This window comes from Limulus polyphemus, unplaced genomic scaffold (genome assembly GCF_000517525.1).
Source record: "Limulus polyphemus unplaced genomic scaffold, Limulus_polyphemus-2.1.2 Scaffold960, whole genome shotgun sequence".
Classification (NCBI taxonomy): domain Eukaryota; kingdom Metazoa; phylum Arthropoda; class Merostomata; order Xiphosura; family Limulidae; genus Limulus; species Limulus polyphemus.
Window position 1 is genome coordinate 128,515 of NW_013666570.1, and position 20,387 is coordinate 148,901.

A 20,387-nucleotide genomic window follows, 5' to 3' on the forward strand; every position below is an offset into this window, starting at 1 on the left:
AGTGGCACAACGGCATGTCTGTGGACTTACAACGCTAGAAACCGGGTTTCGATACCCGTGGTGGGCAGAGTACAGTTAGCCCATTGGGTAGTTTTGTGCTTAATTTCAAACAAACAAACGTACTAATATATAGTACTACATATATGACTTATCACAAAGATTGATTGTAGCAGCAAAATGACAACGTCCTGCACAGCTTTATGAATTGGGGGTCACATCAGTTAAATATTTTGACTTAATCACCTAGTGACTATTTTCTTTACTAAGAAACAAACCCCAATTTAACCAGCAGATCAAAGGAATGTGGAGTAGGACACGCACTTGTACACTATAGCCCTTATATATGTTTAATCAGGCCAGAGATAGATGTAGGCCGCGGGGAGTGCTCTACATGTTGAATAGGACGAGGTAACTTAACCTACATTATATAACCCTACTTTACTTACAGATACAGCTTACTGACATGAACTTGTTTATGTCAAGTAAAATTCAGCGAACAATGATGAACTATTACAAGACGGCATATATTTCATACCGATACGAATTCACGCTTTTTACCTAATGGTACTACTGCATGTTCTGTAGTTTGTATAATCTTACGCCACAATAAGACTGATAATTATATTACCACACGAATTATCGCTCAACATATACGATCCTCCAGCCTTTAGATTTCACACCATAAGAGTTGATGGATACTTTTATTCACTTGTTGCGTGTATGTTATACTTATCTCCTTTGCTGAATGCCTGTTTTTTGTACGATTTCATTAAACCTGCGGACAACACATTTTTCATTGACAGATTTTTATCCTAAACGTCTTTTGTAATGATTCTAAAGGTTTTAAAATAGTATATACATACATACAGATATTCTATTTCTTACTGTTCAAATAAATCAGGGTAATACAAAGGGCAAATAATTACGATATCCTTCGCAATTTCACAAGAAACGAAAACTCCATACAATTTGTCCTAAATATAAGGAGGGTGGGGGGATTCAACGTTTGTAACAACATGCTAACGGTGCATCATGCCATGGCCAAGGCTGAACTATTCCATGAGGCCGCGGGAAATTGCATGGGCAGTTTGCTCCAAATGATACGACGTCAATGAATTTTCGCCCGAGATTCTGTTCTTGATTGTCACATGTACTGTCACATGAGGGGCAAATGCTTTCACTATATATAGGATGTGTGGTGCGCCATTACTGAAACGCAAAGTGAAAAGAGTTGAGCGGAGAGGGGGGGGGGGGAGATGAAGAGAAACTGCAATTTCGAAGCTTATTCTTTTACTTTACATTCGGTTATGTGCCTATTATATACAAAATAAGAGTCGTGAACGTTAGATAGTTACAGGGGCTATAGTTAAAGGGTTATTTTGGTGATTAGCATACTCGTCGAATATAGGTTGGTATAACGTTAACTAATGTATATAACTAATTGTTATATGTTTTTAAAAGTAAGAATATGCATTGAAAATAAAATAATGTATGTAAGTACACACACACACACACACACATGCAACTGCAATAACACGTACGAGCGCGCGCGCACACACACATATATACATGTATACTGGAAGTATTTAAGAAAATTGAGGTTGACCAAGACCAGATGCTGACAGTCCGCTTGAAAGTGAAGGATAAGTCACGTGATTAAGTTATGAATGGTTAACAACATTAAAGCTAAGCTTTAAAAAACGCATAATTATTTTATACATACTAGCGAGTGTCGAAGCTCGAACGTTCATGTTTTATAACAAATAAGTATGCCAATAGTGATGACATTAAAGGAAAATGTACTACTCGGTTTGGTTTGTTTAGAATTTCGCGCAAAGCCACACAAGGGCTATCTGCGCCAGCCGTCCCTAATTTAGCAGTGAAAGACTAGAGGGAAGGCAGCTAGCAATTAACACCCACCACCAACGCTTGGTCTACTCTTTTACTAACGAATAGTGGGCGAGCATGTTTGGTGGGACGGGGATTCGAACCAGCGACCCGCAGATTGACGTTACTCGGTATTCTTTGTTTAGAGGTCATGGCATGGTAGTTAGGGCGATCGACTCGCAATCTGGGGGTCGCGAGTTCAAATCCATGTCCCACCAAACATGCTCGCCCTTTCAGCCGTAAGGGCGTTATAAAGTAACGGTCAATCCCACTATTCGTTGGTAAAAGAGTAGCCCAAGAGTTAGCGGTGGGTGGTGTCAACTAGCTGTTCATTGTTAAATTAGGGACTGCTAGCGCACATAGCCCTCGTTTAGCTTTGCGCGGAATTCAAACCAAATCTTTGTTTGGAAGGATGTATGATGGGCAAGAGAGATTAATGGATATTCTTTTGCTCATTATCCACTTTACTCATCGCATGATAAGCTGGGTGGTATTTATGTAAAAAACATTAACCTAGAATCTATATCTATACTAAAAATTCACTCAGACAAATTTATATATATAATACTATTCGAAATTTTGAATAAAATCAATAACTGTTGTTCGTAATCGAGTGGTTTTTGAATCGGTTTCATATTGATCATCTATTAGTTAGTCCTAAAACCCAACACAACGAATTATTTTCCATCTTCATTCTTCAACTGTTCAAGTTTTGTAGCTTCGTTCACTAGGACGGGCAGTAAGTTATATTCTTATATACAATTTATGGATATGTACTTGGTTTCTGTATGGATACCTGCTACTACAGCCACTCATTCTAAATCTAGGTGTCATTAAAAACCTTGCTCAGTTTCCAATCCGCAAGGATATATACGTATGTATAAATACATTCAACCCACATCATATACTCATATAATTACCTCGCGTACCTCAAATATAAAATGTAAGATTAACTATTCAGTATTTTATATATCCTTCCAAAATACGAAATCCTTGAAAAAACAAACAGAATTCATAACGACTCTCACCCGTCCGTTTAGAATTGACACTGTTCTAAGGACTTTCAATTCTACTGCGAATGTCGTCGACCTGACAAACCTGTGTCTATTTTTCTCGTCAATTGATCAGAACAATAACCCTCAGAGAACTGTCAATACAGATTCATGTGCTGTCTGTCGCAAAGCGTAATGAACAGCAGATTGTCTGTTTTTCACATACACTTACCCTTTACCTGGAAATCAAAACTAGGAGTGAATAACCTTGCGTGAGCAGTACAGTGTCACAGAAAGTGATAAACCTTCAACAAAGTCGATATGAAGTGTAAATTAAGTATAATGATATAATAAAAAGTCACTGGCTTGCAACGTTTTTTCTTTCGGAATTTACACATACAAAGAAACCTTGACTATTGAACTAAAGTTCGGCTTAATAAACACCTGTTCTAATTAACATATACCAGTATTCTGGGAAATGATAAAGTTATTCGCCTTCAAAGATTCTGTCGATGTTGTCTTGATATGATATATACGTGGAGTTAGCGAATTATATTAAACATAAATATTAAACTTTCATTTGTAATAGGATTAAAAAATATGTGACAAACACACACACACACATATATATATGACACGTTTATATATCTTTACTTTACTCAAATAAGGTTAAGAGGATTCGCATTGGCCCTCGACAACTTCAGTCCCAACTGGTCATATATATATACACATATTTCGTTATGTCACTGGGAGATATCTAAATATAACTTATTATGTAAATCATGAAAGCTCATCGGGGTTATCTGACGGTTATCAAATCTCACCAGTTAGTAGTTGTACACTTTATCTTTTAAGGGTGTATACAAGCCCTCCACATACTGCTTCATAATAATTTCTTCTACCAGCATGCTTATCAAATCTTCAGATAATCGCGAACGAAGGTACCCAGTTTGTTAGATTCTGTAAGATTTACTAAATGAAAACCAAGGGGAGGTGTGCTCAATTAATCTGAGAGCAAGCAAGAAATAGCACTAATTTCTCATCCAATTAAATGGAAACCTGGCGGACCCACATGGGGCAGTGGAGGGGGGGGGGTAAAAAGGCATCATTTTATAAGACAGTGTTCGTGAAGTATGGAAGCGCTCCTCAAACATTGTCTTTGACATTAGTGATATATGGAAAGAGATTCCCAGATTTGGCATATATAATTAAACACTAAGTTTTACAGCTACAGTACACATGGGTGAACGTTTGAAAGAAAAACTACGCCCTACTCGGTATACGCGAACTCCCCCCCCCTTCTCCCGATTTTAATATTGATAGTTTGTTATGAAAAATGTTACTTCATACCGCCTCTAAAATCATATGCAGGTAACATGAGTTGGCAGATATTTACCTCTCACACAGCCATTTTAAACACCCGCATTCGAACCCCATTCACAATAAATAATACCCGAGATATTCACCTACCCCTTAAGCAATCCCTTAAGTAAAGGTTACTGGAGAACATTTAAAATGTTTGCTATTACTGTATGAAGAAAATTTTATAAATAGGCTATTTAAACCCAGTATTACAGCATATATGCATCGTTATGTCAGACAAGTCTGTATCATGACAATGCTAATACAATATTGGCCAAAATGTTTGCAAATTTTGTAACAAATAAGCTCATTATTCTTATGGTGGAATACAAATACAGTTAGCGCTGTCAAACTGGAAATGCATGTTATATTAAAGATCTACATACGTAATTTGTATAATGAGACAGGTTCTATGGACATCAAGAACGATTTATTAGAACAGAAAACAATTTTATCAGACACCTGTAGAAAGATGTGTAATTCAGCATTTCACCTATCACAACAAAACATATAGAATGAGAAAACTTAACATCAAATTATTATAAATAGTGTCTGTAACCTTATATCAGTTCATATTAAATATTCATAACTTGGTTGGTCCTCCTCGTATCCTAATAACCTCCGCAAGGCGACGTGGCATGCTATTGATGAGGTTATTGATGTAATTCATCGTGATTTCATCCCAACTTGTCACTAGAAGGCGCTGCAACCCTGCCACAGTAGCTGGTTTGGGTTCGTGCTTTCCAAATTTCCGGCTAATTTCTGCCCAACAGTTCTCAGTGGATTACAATCTGGAGATTGCTGGCCATGGCAACTGTATAACGTCTTCCTGGTCGAAATAATCCTTTATAATACGCACACTGTGGGCAGTGCCATTGTCATCTCGAAACACAAAGTTATTGCCAAACCTTGCCCTAACATATGGCAGAAATATCCTCTCCATGTGATGCCTGTAGGAAGCGCCATTGACGTTTCCCTGGAGAATATGATGAGCAGTTTCTCCACCATGATGAATAGCTGCTCAAACATGTACTGCACCACCTTCTGTGGGAAAAACAGTCTCCCCTCATCTGTTCTCCAGGCAAATGAGTAACATGAATCCTACCATCACCTTTTAATAAACCGGAAACAGGATTCATCTGAAAGATGACATGTCACCAATATCCTAACTGTAAGTTGGCATGCTGTCTTGTCCAAGTAACATGGTGACGGTGGTGAATTCTGGTTAATATCGATTTGCAGATAGCCCTCCTTCCAAAATAACCTTGTTCGGTCAGTCTCCTATTCACTGTTCTTCTGGATACTCTGGGCTGAAGGTGTTGCAAGATTTCTTTCGACTTTGATGTGTTAACCTGATCAAAATACGGTCATCTTGGGCAGAAGTTTTTCCAGCATCTACCAGTAAATTTCCTGGAACAATGTTTCCTGTAGTCCGATGACGTTTTAGGATTCTAGACACAATACACTGCGTGTACCCTACTGTTCTGGCAATGTCCGTTTGCTTCATACAATTTCTGGACAATCGAACAATTTGACATCCTATAACTTCTAGCACGGGACGAGGCATGACTCTAAACCAAATACAGTTAAATTGTCTGAACAAAGCGTTGATCTGTTTCGGAAAAGATTATACCAAAAGCACACCCGTTTTATATAAAACAGGTGTGTATGTGTGTTTTGACAAACAAATTCTCAAGACAACTTATACAGACCAGAATAACAACTTGTACTTGTTTGTCCGATTATACACTACCTTCTCTGTTTACTATTTACTCGGTCATTTACTCAATAACTACTCCATGCAGGTCGACAATAACATCAATATATAACAGTATGAAAACATTTCGGCCAGGACTGTATACAGTGTGATACATTCAGTAATGTTCTTTTATATAAAAAAAATCTGACATGATATATTGCTCTGCACTGCTGAAACACGAAAGGGTAACATAATTACCACATGTTACACGTACACAGAAAAGTTCGAGATAACCCAACATTATCAACTTTTTTCATGAAAAATTAATAACTTGTTTTGTCGGTACTGTACAAGAAAACACTGTGACACCCGTTTTATAAGCTTGCTGCAAGAACATAATACTTATCGGTATATTACTGGCATTTAAAGTAGTATGATACACTGACATTATTACATACGTACAGCGAAAAGTAAGTTAAACCAGTATGATATACTAATACGCAATGTCGGTTCCATATTTTATAACACGTGCAAGACATTAGGGAAATAATCTTATCAATCATCACTGTATCTAATGTTAGATAAATAAAAATAAAAGTTCAAATGAAGAAGGAACCCTCATGGAATTGGCAAGAATTACTCTTCTGTTATCATAATAGAGGTGATTATTATTAAGCAGTTCTATTATAAAACAAGTGTTGATTATTAAGCAGTTCTATTATAAAACAAGAGGTAATTATTAAGCAGTTCTATTATAAAGCAAGAGTTGATTATTAAGCAGTTCTATTATAAAACAAGGTGATTATTATTAAGCAGTTCTATTATAAAACAGGAGGTGATTATTATGAAGCAGTTCTTTTATAAACCAAGAGGTGATTATTATTAATCAGTTCTATTATAAACCAAGAGGTGATTATTATTAAGCAGTTCTATTATAAAACAAGAGATAATTATTAAGCAGTTTTATTATAAAACAAAGAGGTGATTATTAAGCAGTTTTATTATAAAACAAGAGGTGATTATTAAGCAGTTCTATTATAAAACAAAGAGGTGATTATTAAGCAGTTTTATTATAAAACAAGAGGTAATTATTAAGCAGTTCTATTATAAAATAAGAAGTGATTATTAAGCAGATCACAACACTTAAAAGTGCTAAAGAAGATAAACTGTTTTATGTTGTTGTATCAGATCTAAGCTTCAGCTATCACGTTAGTGTATAAGGAAATCATGTTGATTCCTTGGTAATTAATGCGTGAAACGTGTATGTTTTCACCTGATATTTTTTATTGTGTAAAAATAAGTCAACCTGATAGTTGTTACATGCAACTTGATAACACTCTTCATCATTAATCACGATGTATCCTCCTCAGTCTTATGCTTATCATTTCATACATTTTACCCTGGTCAGATAAACTGGAATTTGTGATTAAAACAAAATATTACCAAGAGTCTCATTAATCACGACACAAGTCACAGAACAATTTATTTTGTTCAATAATAATTTTTTATTATAAAACCTTGTTAATTGCTGTTTCCTATTAGTACATCTGCAGAAAACGTAATTTAGGATTTAAACACTGTAAGAAAATAATCAAGACTTTTAAAATATTCCAACAGAATAAATTTAAGTTAAAAATATTAAACTAATGTTATTCTCTGCTTACATAATCAAACACATACTTGTAAATTATCAAGTATGACAAACTGAATGTTATAATGTTAACCTTTCTTATATCATAGAAAAACGAAGTTCTATTAAAGTACAGACTTCCAATTGCCGTATTTATGTGTATTTCTCAAAAGGTAACTAAATTTAATTGCCATTTTTCTGTACAAACGTTACACTGAATCCATCATTCACTTACTAGCCCCGTTATATTTGTTATATCAAATATTTTTAAGTTATTTACAGAAATAACAGCAGATCAAGCTGTAATGCCATCAAAATCAGCATAGTTTACATTAATTGTAAACTTATAATTATTTGGTTAAAAGGCCCGCAGAAATAGAAACAACAAAAAGACGTGTGCTGAAACACCAATAATTAATTGTCTTTGGTATGAACTGCATGCAACATTGATTGGAAATTGCAGACTAGAAGCAACAGTTATTTATGCACGTTAGGCTTGGATGATCACATGAATCAAACTGTACGAGTACGTTATATTAAAGCGATTTATATTAAAGCGTTACCGTCCATGTTGCCAAGTCCGATCATGATCTATCTGATGAGCATGCTTCTTGACAATAGCCCTCAGTGTAGTTTCCATTGCAAAAGTCTTCGTCGTATGGCTGCCATGTCACAAGCACACCACACCTCCTTACATGCTTTCCGTAATCGAACTTGTGTACAAGGACGAAGGTTTCCCAATGATCGTTTTAACAGTCCGAATCATACAGATATCCATAGGCGCTGCATCCAGTGCCTTGACCGATAAGTCTTGGGATGGAAATGCATGAATACCCATTTTATTCTTCAGTTGCTTGAGATGCAACGGTTGAATCAATATGTCGTAGATGTTGTGTAACTGTGACTTGTGTCATTTTTCAAGAAGGATATCCTTCTTGATTATGTTGCATACCGTTGTCTAGTGCACGTGGACGGCTTTTGTAGCGGATTCTAAACTGTTACAAGATGCCGCACTTTACTCTTACCACAGCTGGGGTATGGTTTGTTGCAAGTGTCTTTCTGGGTGGTCCTGATGCCCCAAATTGATCCACATTCTTTTGTTTTTTGTCAATTCCATTAAGTACAAGGGATACTCCTGTCTTTATGATCTAAGTGTATGAATATTATCCGTTGAAAAGAGCTGTTACATAATCTTCCCAAAAAGCGATCAATTTTCGAGGGTTTCACACTACTTACAAACCGCTAAACAAGGTCAAAATATAGTTCTGATACATTCTGTTCTACCTCGACTATATATCGGCTGTGGTTGTCATGTAACTTGCTGATTTGCATGTTGAAGATAATTTAATATAACGTACTCAACCCTCTGTATTTTCATTTATGGTACCATCTACTAAACGATAATTATACAAAACAACAAAAGCTGAACATGCTGTCCATAGCATTAGTTTACACATGTATTAAGTATTTGTTCATTTTATGATTTTCAATCCACAATGACAAAAAATTAGATTTTTAATATGAAAAATACGGATATGAAATAGATGGAAAAAAAGAAAGAAAACGTCTCCTTTTTCTTGCATGGGAGAAAAGAAGTTTGGCATTGCTCTAAAAGATCAAACTGGTAATTAAAAATCCTTCCAACTATAGTAATGCAATAGAAAAGCTCAAAATCAGGCCACAGTCATTAGCCAACCAATAAAATTCAAGCATGGTGAACTGTTTGTGCTTGCCACATATAAGCGTGTTTCTATACTGGCTCAGTTCCAAGAAAAGAAGTTAGGGGATGCCTAAACAACATGGTACGACCTACTCTACTCGTTACTACCCTTGAATAAAAAATATATAAATATATATACATATAGACCCAATTTCCAGGTTTTGTAATAGATAATTTAATTGAAAAAATTACATTTGTCAACAAATCACAAAGGAATGAAGATGAACAAATTGTCATCTGTAAATGAGACTTAATATATATATATTAGTACAATCTAGTGTGCTATTAATTGAAATTTAATTTGGCACAATATTGCCAATTTGATATTACAATGAACTGTGCATAAATCCCCAACCATTTCTTACTCATTCAGCACGAAAATTTCAAAAGTTTTCAAGATTTGCACTGAGTTAGACATCCTACTTTAACTTTTACCTAGAAAACTTTGGGAAACATAGTTTGTACGTGATATTTTGTAATAGTGTATTATAGTAATGGTGTTTCAATGTACTATCTTTCTGTGAAACAAAAACAGTGAACTAGATTCTTCTTGTTCCTAAAATATGATGAGTCGAAACTGCTAAACGTCTTTTCATATTATTGTCGACTAATAAGATAAGAACAACATGAACTTATTTTTTTAGTCTGGAATATACCCCAAACGTATAATTGGGAATTTGAAAGAAATATGATGATAAAATTTTGCGAAGCATCAAATCGAAGGGAATAATACTGCAGACTTTTGTTTCTAAGGTAGTAATAATAAATAAATTCAGGTAGAATTCGTTTGAAAAAGTTTTATTATCAATGGAGGCAAATCTAATATAAAACCATACTAAACGTATTTCTTTGTAAAGATATTCTAGGAAACTTGGAACACTTTCTTCACTAGTGACTAACTCTTTGATGAGTCTATATATAATACCATCTTGAAAAGTTATGTCTGATTAAATGATAGTTTAACTCCAAAAATAAACTGCTGTAGATTCTCGTTTAATTGGCTGCAGAGAAGAGATGTGAAAAAATAGGAATTAAAAGAAAAAGTAAGTTTAACATTCTCTGGATATATGTTTCCCTTTCTTATTTTTCGTTTTAAGATAAGAATTTCACTTCGTGATTGTTGTGTCTGTTGGTAAACAAACATTACCTTGCTTGATTATGATAAAGTTGGACTTACCTGACAAACTGTTCCCATCATAACTACTAATTGATACTGGGGAGAGTCCATTACTCGTCATTATAGAAGAGCCGTTCATATAAGGTGGGGGAGACAAGGATCCTAGTGACATCTGAGAGGGGGAAGGAAGCCAGGTGCCGTCGTCCTGTCGTATTCGTTTAGCTGTGTTGAAAATTGAACCCCCACCACCACCATCCAGGGGACTACCTACACAGGGACTTGGGAGGCGGGGTTCTAATTTGACAATACTGGGGAGGTTGGGAGACAAAGCTGGTGGTGAAGCGTGACCAGCAACAGCACCACCACCGCTGGGCTCAGATATACGCAAGTTACTAGGTAATGAGACGGGCTTCATGGTGAAGTTGCCAGGATGGATGTACCTCTGCAATGATTCTTTACTGTCCATAATAGCAGCGCTCAGAAGAAAGTTATTAAAAGAGTCCGGGATGTGCAGTTTTCAGGGCCACCAGATGGGACTTTCCAAGAGTTGCTTCATGATGAATTAGTTGTTATTGTACTTGTTCTCTCACAACTTATCCTAATCCTTCTAACGTGGTACAGCTCACTAACCCCTAACGTTAGCTTTGCCGGTAGATCCTTATTCTTCTGTTGGGAAGTCAGCTAATGCTGGATCAAGAGAAAGCACCTGTTAATGAAAGATACAGCACAGTGAGTAGACATTAGTAGTAATTACACACACACACATATGGTCGAGTCTGCAACAGGTTCAACGACAGGAAAAAACTTTATTTTCATATAAAAACCTACGTACATTTACCCATTACGTTCCACTGCATCTGACAAGTTGAGTTTCTATCCATGCTTTTCTTGTGTAACAAAACATGCTTTTAAGTACACGACTTCCTAAATCTTATGTTTATGTCATGTATATTTGATATCAAGATACTACTCATTAAATAGTTATTTTATGAAACATTTAATTTTACTACTCGAAGAAACTTTGTTTTTCAGCAATTAACATTTAATTAATCCTTTTAAATATAAGATAAATGATGGAAGGAGAGTCTCTTCTAGAGTGTACATGTAACTAACTTTTTGATCTCTTACTAATATATTCAAGTAATGTTACTCAAATGTTATCTCAAAGAACATATTTTAGAAACAGTGCAAACAACTTACGTTCATTAATAAGTTTTGTTAGTCATGCAAAAAAAAAAAAAAGAGTTCCGGAATTTTTTGAAAGATCATTTATAGCTTATTTTAGGGGGCAGCGTGACTCGGTAGCTTCGCCCTTTGGACTCTTATTCAGATGGTTGTGAGTTCGAGACTTGTCCGCGTCACGCTGTTGTGTCCTTGACAAAGACACTTTACCCCACTTGTTCCAGTCTACCTAGTCGTGTGATGGGCTGTTAGTTGGGGGTTAACCTGCGATGGAATGACACCCTTTTAAGGAAGAGAGGAGTCTCCCCTCTCATCCGCTTGTGTCATTGGAACAGGAGTACGAAAGTATCGGCCTTACGTGCCTTGTAAAGGCACGGGTAGAGCTTCAACTTAGGTAGTCATCTACAGATTGCTTGAGGTCTGATAGTTAGAAATATGTTTTGTACTTTAGAGTTTGCATAAACAAATTTCTGTCAATTTTCAGAAAGTGTAGTGAAAACCAATCCGAAAGAAAGCAGTGTAAAATTTAAAGCAACAAAAAATCCCTCACTGATATTTAATCTGCTATACTAATAAACTGACAGCCTTAGTAATAAGATGTCCTCAGTACAAAACAGCTACGCTATCATTCAGTTTATATAACCAGAGTTGTACTTTTCTGTATACCTTTTGTTATATGAAAGGTAAACATACCATCAGAAAGTGCCGACGAAAAACAAAATAGACACTAATATCAGTCATGTGTGTACGAGGTTAGGCCTATTTAAAACATATTAAACGTTTTTGGATTAAAAGAACGTACTATATCTCTCCATGTATTTACACGATATGCCCTAACAACTGAAATGGTTAAAATAATAAAAACATTGTTAACAGAATAATTACTTGTTTGTAATTAAGCACAGAACACCACACGTTGTAAGTCCGCAGACATTCCCCTGTGCCACTGGGAGGCCATCAGAAAAAACTGCAGAGTACCTACACACACTATAAAACTATCGCATGCATGTCCATGTTTGTTTATTAACTAAATATATTTTATTAGCCTTCAAAACACCCTACATAACGGCCATTTCTGTTTTCCGTAATAAAATGAATAGCGCTTAAGATGAACAAAACAATTGATGGCAAATATGACAACACTGCACGTTTCCTTCCATTACAAGTCGTCAAGTTGATACAAGGTATTAAAACGAGTGTGTCTAGTCTATATGAATACACTACGTAGGAAATATCTTCACAATGCTTTAGTTATTAGTTCAGTAGTTGTTAATTTGCGTGTGAAAACTTATTGTTCTGTCATAACTTAACAAAACGAATGCTATTCCTTAAAGTGGATATTGAGTTTATCCTTACAGTACGTCAGTTCTGATATTACCATAAGGACTCGTTTCAATCGAGCAGACTTTGGTTATAATAACCCATATATTAACGCCTTTGCTAATACACATCTTACGTATACAAATAAATATATCATGAATTGTTATCAATGTTTTTATCCGTTAATGCTGCTAAATAAAACAGAGTATTGCAAATATACATGTCATTTCTTAGATGTACAAGAGATAACATATAAATTAAATTAATTTTTTGGGCTTGTTTGTTCATTAAAATGTCATTTATCACAGGTTTGGATTGGCTGTTTTTAACGCAGTTCTTCCTTTCGATTGTATTTTGCTTGACTTTTAAATTATTAATTTTCTATATATATATATATATATATATATATATATTATATATGTATACTAACCCCTACATAGTAAAGTAAATTTAAAAAAGTAACAACAAACTATGAGAAATTTACCCATGAGCACACACTGGTGCCTGCCTTTGCCTACATATATATTTCTTCCCCACTAAAATTCGTTAATCCAGGGGAGATTCCTATATAAACAGGAAACACATACACATGCACTTATAATTCACGTTTTCCGCCCGTGTTCTCTCGTTTCCCTTGTTTCTGATACTCGTTAACATATGTTAACAAGTAGCGCCTGTGTTCTCAATAATACCGTCATATACATGTTAGTTTCCGCCATACAAAATGAGATGTAGAACTAAAACATGAGATTCATTGGACTTTTTGTGCGTTGCTAGAACTATATCAATAGGATGAAAGTATGTTATACAGATTAGTATGTGTAATATACATGGAGAAATTATTTTAATGAACATTCTAACACGTATACATTGATTATCATCGCACTGTTAAAATTGTTTAAGGAAACAATAACATGTTCTGCAAAAACAAAAGAGAAGAAAATTCTTTGTTATCAACAATAATTTTCAAGGTTTAGAAAATAATTGATAACAACAAATGAAAGCATTATACCGCGGACGTTAATTCTACATCTGTTTGGTATATGATGCATAATTGGTCATAATGTACATAAGCCTTTTCTAATATACGGGTTTTACAGAACTCACGATGAACCTTAAATTCATCATTACCTTTATGAAATGAACATTCTGGAGAGAAAAGGCAGGGGGGGGGGGATGATATTTCACGAGATGAAAAACAAAAATCCAAAATATGATCTCTCCATAGTGATAACATTAGGCTAGAATACACGCTAGATCATGGGTGGGCAACCAAATTTTTTTCCCAGCCACGTATGTGGCCAGTCGATCACAGAAATGGCCACACTATTAGCAAAACAGAAGATTTTCGCTAAATAAATTTATTTTAGGATTCTAATGATAGTCAAGGTCAATTATAAACACAACGCAAAATTACAAAAAAAAATATATACTTTTCAAAATTACAAAAGCATGAAATTTAAATGAGCGATTTGGCATTCTTTTTCTCTGATCAGCTAAAAAACACAGTATCGATGATCCTACAAGTTGGCCACACATGGCCATTGGCCAATGGTCTGCCCACACAAGCGCTAGATGCAGGCGGTCTAATGAAGTTAACTATTCTTTCTATACATTCAACTCGCATTCTAACATACTTTATTATAATTTATATCACAGGCGTTGTTGCCGTTTCTATTGGGTAATTTGATAAAAAAGAAGAATAGAAAATCCAGTCCACTCAATTATAAAATAATTGTTCAACTAAAACTTGTACTAGTTAGCTTTACTAATGTTTACTGATAGATCAAAGTTTACAGTAGACGCTAACACAATAACTTCACGTACGATGCTTATCCTGCCTTTAGTACTTCGTTCAAACACAGTATTCATAAAATTGAGCTCACTAACTGCCTGACTGTAACTGATAAATTAACTAGCAAAATCGCTAACTCAGTAATCAATTATTTACTGAAATGGTCACATTAATCAGTAACAACTTGAACTTAACTCGCGTTTTATACTGTTCAAACCATTACTTAAACCTTCAAGGTAATTCCAGACGTTAAGCCTTGCGCTCATCACATAACCTTAAAACACCCTCCAGCCAAAATAAATACAAACATCTCAATTAAAGAAAAAGCCTACAACATATTTTCAAAACATTCCACGATTCAAAAAAAAACAACAAATCTCAAAGCTCATGGTTGAGAATCGTCCTTTAATGGCAGTTTTTTTTTGTTGAAAAAATTGTGGATTTTTCAAATGGTTTTAATCATTGTTATGTGCTAATAGTTATAGACTCGAGTTCTGTGAAAACTAATTTTTTTGTATTATACAGTAACATGTTTTGCTGTGGAGAGTAATGAAAAATATCCTATGTGTGATTCGTATGATATTACAGACCTGTAACCAATAAAGTCATGGAACCATAAGCAAATCGGTGCATAATTAACTTAAACCAATGATGTTAGGGTTACGTTTAGCATAATCTAAAACATTTTAATTTGCATAAATTAATTATAGAAATATTGTTTTATAAATAACGCACAACTCTGCTTAAACATTAACCAAAATGACGCAATAGTAGATGTAACCACGTGAATGAAAAGCCTTCCAGGTCCTGTAGAACGGACAAAATATTGGCAGACATTTGCAGTCATTCTGAACCAAGACTTAATACGAACCGATGCTCCGTTGATATTTTCTTTCTCTGTTTTAATATTCGTTCCTTTCGGTTACTCCCACAAAGGTACAAAAGGGGATATCTGTGCCAATTGTCCCTAATTTTGAACTGACTGAAGTCAACAGTACCAAACGTTAGCTCTTGGTCTACTCTAAACGAATAGTGCGATTCATCTGTCATTCTTATTATACACCGGCACCACAGATCCAATGTGCGGAGTGCAATTTTCTCCCCCTTTCCCCCTCTCCTCCCGGCAGCAGGATGCAAAACATGGATTCTCTGATCCACACACAGTTCGGCACGCTAACCACAAAGATATACCCAGCCCTACTCTGAATATATGTATTTGTGATTGCGTTACAATATTCAAGATCTGTACTGTTGTTTGAATATTTTGAATACGTTCAGTAGAAAAAGCAATACATCTACTAATACATCGTCACACATACACATTAAATCATTTAACCAAGAAAGAAAACATACCCTCCAACACTTAAAAATACCTCATGTGTGTTGTCCTTAGATGTTTATAGCATTTATAAAAGAAAGGCAATTTCTCTTTCCCTTATAATAAACAAACTTAGTATTGCGAAAATTGTTTAATTTTGAAGTCTAAGTTCAAGGGAGATCCGGTTCAATCTACACTTTAATCAACACGTGTTATTGGGCTATACTAGTTTCGGAGAATTCCACTTCTCATCAGTAACCCTGAACGCAAGTTAACCAAAGAGAGATAAGCTGGACCTATATCATAGTGAAAAGTATTAAACATACTGTTGGTGTGAAGGTACTTTGTAGTCACTATGAGAAAAACCTATACATTGGATAAGTGAAGTGAAGGAAAAGTGTCAGTTCAGTTCTTTCCTTTGCTAGGGTGAAGAGAAACAGAAAATCCTGACCACCCCGGGCTGTCTTTCAGGCCCCACAATTTTCTTTGAGGCTTAAAAGATTTTTAAACCTAAATTCCTGCCACGAATTTTTATTATTTTCTTTCCCTTGTTAATATTTCGTTTTATTTCACATATTTACTAAATTTTGAAACGCCTCCCCCATCTTTGCGGGATAGATGCATGCTAAAATGATAAAACAAAAACTTCAAATGGCAAAAGTTTATTTGTTTGCTGCTAAGCGCAAAGCTACACAATGGGCAATTTGTGCTCTACCCACCACGGGTATCGGAACCTGGTTTTTAGCGTTATAATCCTTCAGAATCTCTGCTGTGCCACTGGTGGCGATGGTGGGGGAAGGGATATTTAGTTTGAAAACATAAGTCCAATTCTAAAAGTCGATATGTTATTGGTTATGTGCACCTTTTAAACGTTTATTGTGCAGGTTGCTCGGCTGTTCCGAAAAATTATGTTCGTACTATCTGCTCAGGTATTTACTGTTGTGTCAATCACTTCAATTTTGGTTATTTCTTCCGTAAAATTGTGTGAAATTACCAGCTAGCGATGAGCGGAGGTTTGGAATGAAGTAAAGACTGTTAAAGCTTGTCAAACGTTGGAAATCAGCCAAACACACACAGAAGTGGCAACTCATTCTGGTGTATGAAAACGCTGTGTGAAAACTGGTTTATAACCTAGATAGCCTGGACAAGGTCACGAAAGGTTAAATAGGCAATATAACGTCTGCTATCCCCAAAACACGACTGCTTTGGTAACGGTAATTATAGTGTGGGAGGCACCAGTATCAATGGTTGTACAGGTATTACCTAGCTTCCAAGGAGCGCATGGATTACTTATGGTGTACTTATTATACGACCTTTAGCAAATAGACGTTATTGTGCTTTCAAAAGGTGTCTTGATGGCTTGACGATGTTCTGTACGACGTTTCACGAACAGACTTTGTCCTGCTATGTAAGATGATACAGGTTCGGTGTCTTACTGTGAGGATTGTTATGCTTAAATCCCATGAAATACCCCTGGAATGTTCTTGAGTTGTGGAAGCCATCGTTTTAATCTTAGAAATTTGCGTTGCACTATCTGAGGAATGGGACAGGAGAGACTACATAAAGTCATCTGTTACCGATACAGAAACTATATAAATTTCATAGGAGTCCATACTTGTAACTACCACTTTGGTCAATGTTTCAGACAAGTTAAATCAGTCATACGTTTTCTCTCACCATTTTGAATTTAAAAGTACTCGTTTCACACAGGTTGTTCCTTGCAGTACATTGCAAGTAAAAATGATTCATTAACCTAACTCATTGAACAAAGACTACTCCTAAAATAGCTCGTAATTACAACACAATTGTTCCGTTGAAGAATAAGTTAAAAAGTCTTACCCCACTGATATTGTAGTTTATGCACAAATACCCACAAAATATAAACACAAATGCTGTTCTGCCATACAAACTAAGATTTTTCCAACTGTTTTGTAGTAGTGTGGAATATTGAAAATCTGCTAACATAGAGTGTTTTGATATACTGGAGGTCATTTGTTACCTGATATGATGTTATGATATAAAGAACAAATCAAGGTCATCCAAATGCAAAAAATTGCATAACTCTACAACTCATCCTGAATTACAGTGAAATATGTTCAATTTAAAAATTTAGACTGACAGTTTCAAAGATATCACTTGACTGACCTGTATATCAGGACGTCATATTAGGTGACATATGGCCTTCAGTCTTATTGAAGACATAGCCTGAACTACAATACTGAGTTAACTGTTTATCATTGCAAAGTATAAATAGCTACAACTCCATTTGAATCAAACTAAATTACTCGACATCTAAAATTACTTCATTTTATTTTTAATAAAGAAGCTTTTTGGACACTTGGGAAGTTTCAGTATCACACACCTACTTCGTCACTCTTTTATTAAACAGAAAGTATGGGAAAATTGCTTTTTTGTGAGAACGTATGAACTTACCGCGACCTTGACTGTACAAGGGTCTAACTGGCAGAGATGACCATAAGTGTATCAAGATCATTCCTTTTACGAGGTTAAATTATTATTTTGTCAGCTTTCACTGAAATAGGTCTATTATTATTCGAGAAATCTAGGCCAGCTGCACAAAGTAAAACAACTGTTAAATCGATTATCATAAGTTTGTTCATAGTCATTGTTACTGAACAAAATTAACTAACCATGTTCTAGGTTTCTTCCACTCCGCGTAAAACAAACTTTTCAGTAACAACCGGTTAGAATGTAGGTTAATCTTGATCTCGTAAGTAATAGGAACCATTAATGCTTCGAGACGGCTTGGATGAGTAACGAAGAAAAACTTTAATATAAATTTAAAATAATAGCAAATGTACAACGTTTCGACAAGCCGTCTCCAAGCATTATTAGTCTCAAAGTGGGTTCCTCGTCATCGAATTTTAATAGGAACCATCTTCTTATAAACGCAACAGGTGGTTCAATTACCACATGGTGGGTAAGGCAGCAGTTGCTAAGATAAAAGACGTTAGAGAAAATACATATACTGGAAAGCTGGGCAAACTACATCTATTTCTCAACATAAGATCTGGAAAAATTACCATGTAAAGGTAATTAATCATCTGATTTTGAGTTTTGGAAATCATGTACATATGCTAATGTTCAAGATTGAAAAGTTATATTTGCGTGATAAAAGTTAACTTCCCAAGTTTCGTTATAAACATTTCCAATAGATCAAAGATTCAGAAAGTGAAGTTTAAGGAGTCCCACGACTGAAAAGTCTCCAAATGTCGAGTGTAGTTGCTAGATGTTTAATTTTACCATTTTAAAGGATTTTAATACATGCTTGTTGAACTGGCTGTGAAAATGGGCCACAACAAAGTGAATTAGCGAAAAAATTACCTACGTGATACTACTGCGTAATATTCATTGTATACGTGTGTAATTAATTTTATAATATTTAAAGCTTACAGCACTAAGAATCTTCACTACGAAGTATTTTGCATAAAGTCTCACACACTCATCAGTTACATTATATACGTATATATATATCTAATTTCAATAATTTCCGGTGCATAGGGAGAGTTGATGGGACAAAAATAAAAGTTGGTCTCGTTTCTCTTTTTCCAACTGTAGGCAATTTCAAAAAATATTCAAGCTCTATCCCCCACCCGTCCCTTCCTAAATTATGCTATCATTAGAACCTTCCTCCTTCTTGCTTCTTTTTTTTCGAGCGGTCGACCAGTTTAGAAAGACTGTTTTCATCCCATGACCCAGGTTATAATTAGCGAGCGAAGCGAAGTATAAGCTGTAGTTGGCCGGGACCACCACTAACAGACGACAACTTGAGCTATGAGCTCTGTGCTTGGAATAAAGCCATGTACATTCTCCTTTAAGAGAGGTTTCGCAGACTTAAATGTGTCTTTGTTGTTAAAAAATCCCATCTGTAATTCAAAAATATTCCACCAAATATGAATTGTTGGCCTCAATATTTTCTTTAATAGATAAAACCAATAATAAACAATAGCTAGTGCTTGCAATTGTTGTAAGAAAACGGAGAAGATAGATCTGGAGCACACTCCTCTTCCCTCACACACAACTATTTAATACAATATTCATTAAATAACTTAGATGTATTGATTTATTTTTATACGTTACAGTTTAATGTGGTATATATATCTATATATATGTATATATATATATATATTTGGGGTGCATATCTCATCACAGTAGTCCATACGATACGTATCTAGATACAGAAGTTTTACCAACAGTTTATTACAAAGTTTGATTGTTTTGTCTGTAATGTATATATATTACTAACATTATCTTATTTAAGTACTTCACACTTTACAGTGCTTTTTAAAATCCTCAGGTTTGATCAACTAAATAGCAGCTGGCAAAATAATTAAAATAAAGAAG

At 35.1% G+C, this 20,387-nt stretch overlaps 1 protein-coding gene across 2 annotated transcripts in view; it reads right to left on the minus strand.

Moving 5' to 3' along the window:
• The window catches only part of LOC106461441 (ecdysone receptor-like), a 96,732-nt gene that overhangs the window by 41,769 nt on the left and 34,576 nt on the right, over window positions 1-20,387 (minus strand). The window contains exon 2 of one of the 2 annotated variants that reach the window (XM_022388419.1): window positions 10,468-11,094. In XM_022388419.1, the coding sequence (XP_022244127.1) occupies window positions 10,468-10,873 (406 nt within the window). In that variant the 5' untranslated portion in view covers window positions 10,874-11,094. Of the gene's footprint in view, window positions 1-10,467; window positions 11,114-20,387 lie in introns of both variants that reach the window. The other variant, XM_022388418.1, reaches the window with a different exon arrangement.